Source organism: Triticum dicoccoides, chromosome 6B, assembly GCF_002162155.2.
Source record: "Triticum dicoccoides isolate Atlit2015 ecotype Zavitan chromosome 6B, WEW_v2.0, whole genome shotgun sequence".
In the NCBI taxonomy this organism is placed as follows: domain Eukaryota; kingdom Viridiplantae; phylum Streptophyta; class Magnoliopsida; order Poales; family Poaceae; genus Triticum; species Triticum dicoccoides.
Window position 1 is genome coordinate 679440398 of NC_041391.1, and position 4815 is coordinate 679445212.

The window sequence follows — 4815 nt, forward strand, 5'->3', positions numbered from 1 at the left end:
GTGGGCGATGGGAAGTTTCTCTGCTTGCAAGATCAACACATGAAGCGATGCAACAATTAATTGGCGTATGGGTTGGCTGCCTGCACAGAACGACAGAAGCTCTGGTGATCAGATGCTTGCTTCGGACGTCCCACCTAGCCTACAAGCTACAAAATCTGATGTCTTCCGAATGTATCACCCCGTAGAGTGGATGAGCTGCTCTAGTTCTCAAAAACAAAAAATCGGATGAAGTATTGTGCTTTTGTTGATGCTCCTTTTCTTTAACGCACGCAGCACCTCTATCAATGTAAGAAAAGAAAGAATAAAATTGTACAACAGTAGCCTGAATCTCTCATGCATCTTTTTGTCATATGAACAGAGAGCAAATCAGGCCGATCCAGAGCTATTGACAAAAACTAACTGGCTTACTGCTAGCTACTGAAGATTAGCTTACGCTTCCACACATGCAGGTCATGAAAGAAAACGTTGGATGTTTTAATTTTCTAAACTGAGATAGCATCCCATGATGTCCATGCAAATTCTTTGCACTGCGGTTGAACCTCTACTGGTAAACAGAAGCAAAATGTTGTACTTAACAGGTAGTAGTTCACACATATTATTGACGACGACATCACTAGAAACTGATTTTTCAAGATGCCCCTGTTCCATATCACCACATCCTCAATGGTATGGGTACTGATTGTTATACTTCTGTATCTATAACATTGGGCACTCGTCACATAGCTAAGGTGGCAATGAGCTCGACCATAAGGGAAGGACAGCTCCTACTCAGATGCTGGAAGCCGTCGGTGGCCACGACCGCCCTCAGATTCCGTGGATCGGCGAGAAAACGGAAGCAGGCCCTCTTCAACCTCACACAATGGTGTTGTTCGGCTAGCGCCAAGATGATCGCCGCCGAGTTCACATTTATGTACTCACACAGATTCTCCTCGCAGATCAACTTGAGCCGCTTCATGTCATACCTGTCTGCCGCGACTAATAGATGTTGGCAGGTGACATCTAGGTCTTCCTTGCGTGTGTCCGGCAACAAGCCGGTGTATGCGAAACGGAGCAGTGCCTTGAACACCTCCGCCTCCATGTCCTCCACGTGCACGACCACGCCGGCGGTTGCAGCGTTGCCCTCCTTCATTGGGCCAAAGAGCTCGGCCGCAAAGACGGGCGAGCGGGCCGCGAGTATGCACCGGTGAGCGGCGACTGTCTCCCCTCCGACCTCGAACACCACGTCGGCGCCCTTCTCGGAATCGAGGAGCCCGCCAAGGTCCTGGCGCAGGTCGCATGGGGGCGTGAAGACAAAGGCCGCTGTGTGGTCCTCCGCGCGGATGTCGTGTTCGAGGACGATATCACACCGGATTGTGAAGGAATCGTTCCTGAGATACTTGGACCTCTCCAGGTCGACCCTTCTGATGAACCTCGTGTGCGAAGAGACGCCCCGGGAAGGGAATCTGTCCTCCGAAGTTAGTAACGCCGGTCGGTCCTCGTCCGCCTCGCCGACGAGGCGCATGCCGTGCTGGACCTTCACCGCCGCCGCGACGTCTTCGTCGAGCACCAGGGAGAGGGACACGCAATCAGCGACCTCGCGGCACACGCCGTTGGGGTAGTACTCGATGCACCAGCGATGGCCGTCGATGATGAAAGGGCGGGACATGATGCACTCACCCGTGGGGGTGAACTTGGTGCGCAAGTAGCCGTGGATCGTGAGAAGGTGGTGCCCCCTGGCCTCGCCGGCCACGATGTAGGACCTCGAACGCTTGCCGCCGGCGCTGGCGGACGACATGGCCGACTTATTGCTCCGCGGAATTGGGAGCTCGCAACTCTTGTAGTAGATGATGAGATGGGGGCGTTGTTTGCCCCTGGTTTTCGCGACGGGTTTGCGCAGGGTAGGCGGTGGAAGGGGACGAAGCTTATGGAAGTCGCCCAAAGCCCCACGAGTCATGGTCGGTTTAGGTCTATGGATCCGAAAAACTCGCCTCTCCCTGGGCGGCTCGGATCCTAACCGCCGCCGTCTCCTCGTACTTCCTCCCGCTGCACTACCTCTGGACAACGCCGCCAGGCAAAGGCTGGCGCAGCCGACGGTGGCGGCGAGGCTTCCTCTCGCGGCGGCCAACGGTCCGTTGGGCGCCGGTTCTCGAGTGGACGCCGGCGCGCGCTGGTCCTTGTGTCCTCTGGCGATTGACCGATTGGCTTGGCGTCAACTGGATGGTGTGCCAGTGCAGCTGGATGGGCAGGCGTTGCACGGCCGGATTTGCGTCGTCTTGGTCAGATCCATGCGCGCAGGTAGATGAGGCTCCGGGCTAATACCGGGGTGCTCGTCCCTGTCGGCTGGCTTCCTGGAGCCTGGCTGGAGCTGCGGATGCCTTGGGCGGATCCATGGCGTGCGGGTCGCGGGATCTGTCATTCGTGTTCCAGATCCGGCGGTCGCCACCTGGGATTGACGGACTTGGGCAAGGCTCTCCTCGCGTGAGGTGCCAGTAGACGGGTTGAGATCCTTTGCAGTAACCACGTGACACATGTGATAAGCAATTCAAACAATTCAAAAAAAAGATCCTTTACAGTACTACACCCTACTGTAGTGCAAATGACAAGTGAGGACGGGTCCGCATGGCAGCAAGCATTCTGCACCATGTTCTACTGCGGATAGTCCGTGTGCTCCGTCATTTGTGTTGCTCCATGGCGGCGGCCTTGCAACGGATTGGGGTGGCCACTGAAAATTCTTCATGAGGATTCCTCTCCTCCAATTCGGTGGTTGCCTTCGCTGTTAAGATGCAATCTACGGGATGGCTTGACATAAAGGGTATGGTTGTGCGGCGGTGGCGGCAGTTTTATAATCCAATGCATCTAGCTACTGGAATCGTGAAAAAGTGATGGCGATAACACATGATTAATTTCGACAAGCTCCGGGAGTGAAACCTTGGTCTGGCCCGAGATGGTTATACCTGTCAATGACGATGCTTTTGTGTCGTTTGCTCGGATATGCTCACACTGTTCCAGGGTGAAAACCTTGAATCTGGCCTATTATGGTTGGATCCGATGAGGGCGGCGATTGCGCATAGGTCCCTTTCTAGAGCCGTTGATGTGGAAGAACCACGTTGTCCTTGTGATGTCATGAGATGGTTGGTGCGGATATGGTCATAGCTATAATTTGTCGATCGCGGATTTGATCGCTTCAGGGTTTTCTTTTTCATTGCTTAGCCATATGTTTGGTCTCAAATGACTTTGTTATTCGTCCGCGTGTTGTGTATGTGTGTGGATTTGTGTTGGTTGTGTGCATTATTATATACAAATTCGGGTCCGTGTTTATTGTGTTTGTATCTACTTGATACTTCATTCAGAGTAAATAAAATCCATCATTTAGCGAGTCATGGTCAGTATTTTTCCAAACTGAGAAAGACGGTGGTTTGAACACATACAAATTATAAAGTACTTTATCTATAAAAGAAATATAAAAGTGTTTAAATCCCTACTTTAGTGATCTAAACGCTTTTATATTTCTTTACAGAGGGAGTACTAATAGCACATGTTTTCAAAAAATAAAATAACTAATTGCTTAGGTTGTGAAAAAGTGTGGTCTTTTTGTGAAATTAGAAAACATTTTGAAATTCATGAATTTTTCCTCAAATTAGTGTACATTTTACAATTTTCTGAACTCCACCCCCTCTACCCCGAAGTTTTGTGAAATTTTCAAAATTCATGAACTTTTTTCATATCGTGACATTTTTATCAAATTCATGAACATATTTTAAATTCGTGAACATTTTCCAAATTTAGGACAACAAAATTTTATTAAAAAATCATTAACTTTTTTGCAAAAAGTCAGCAGTCAAGTTCGTGGTTTTTTGAATTTATGAACTTTTTAAATTTTATGAATATTTTTTAAATTCATGAACATTTTTTATATTCACAAACATTTTTCAAATTCAGAAACTATTTCTAACTAGTAGAATCCCCATGCGTTGCCACAGGCTTTTAAAGCATTTTGCTGAAATTAGTATAAACATGTATAGAAAAGGTAAACCGTAACAATTGGGTAATAATTGAAATTTATTACCCACACGTCTATGTTTCCTCGTCATTACCCTCTCTTCCACAGAAAGCTCGCGTCCACGGCTACTCTGTTCTTTTACACAGGCACGCTGCGGCGACTATTCCCCACCAGCGAGATGTCGACGGACGGTGTGTAGCTCAACGGGTAGGCTATTGTTCCTTCAAGTTCTGTCTCCCCCTAGCCAGCCCCCCCTCCCCCCCCTCCCCCCGCTCAACGGGTAGGATCTTCTCCATGACCCTTCTCAGCTAATCCTTCAGGGATGTCTCCTAAGATCCTCCCTCAACTTGATTGCGGCGTCTCTCAACCCCTCGACCACATAATCACATAAATCGCAGTCCGATCACTACTAGGGAAAATCTTATACACAGCCTCTTAGCAGTAGCGGTGGACAAAACAGGGCGCTACTGCTACTTAGTAGTAGCGAGTTTAAATAAACTGCGCTACTGCTACTACTTTAGCAGTAGCGCGTTCTGCCAAAGAACGCTGCTGCTATACTTGTACTGGGCGCAGTTGGCTAGACACATTTAGCAGTAGCGCATATGCCCCACCAGCGCTACTGCTACGTCTCTTAGCAGTAGCGCTTTTCTCTGAAACGCGCTACTACTTACTTACCTTATCCTAGAGCGGTGCAGTTCCCTCTCCCTCACTCTCTCCCTCTCACTTGCTCTCGCACGGCTGCGCCGAACCCGTCGTCTGCCGCCGCCACGCTGCTCCTCACCGAGGTACTCCCTCCTCCCCTCCTCCTCGGTCCGCCCTCCTCCCACCACCCCTCC

General features: G+C 49.9%; 1 protein-coding gene across 1 annotated transcript; it reads right to left on the bottom strand.

The window, feature by feature from the left end:
• Positions 1–715: 715 nt before the first annotated feature.
• On the bottom strand, positions 716–1774 carry LOC119321474 (BTB/POZ and MATH domain-containing protein 1-like). The gene has a single exon (XM_037595139.1). The coding sequence runs from the start codon at positions 1772–1774 to the stop codon at positions 716–718; it is 1059 nt and encodes a 352-aa protein (XP_037451036.1).
• Positions 1775–4815: the final 3041 nt, after the last annotated feature.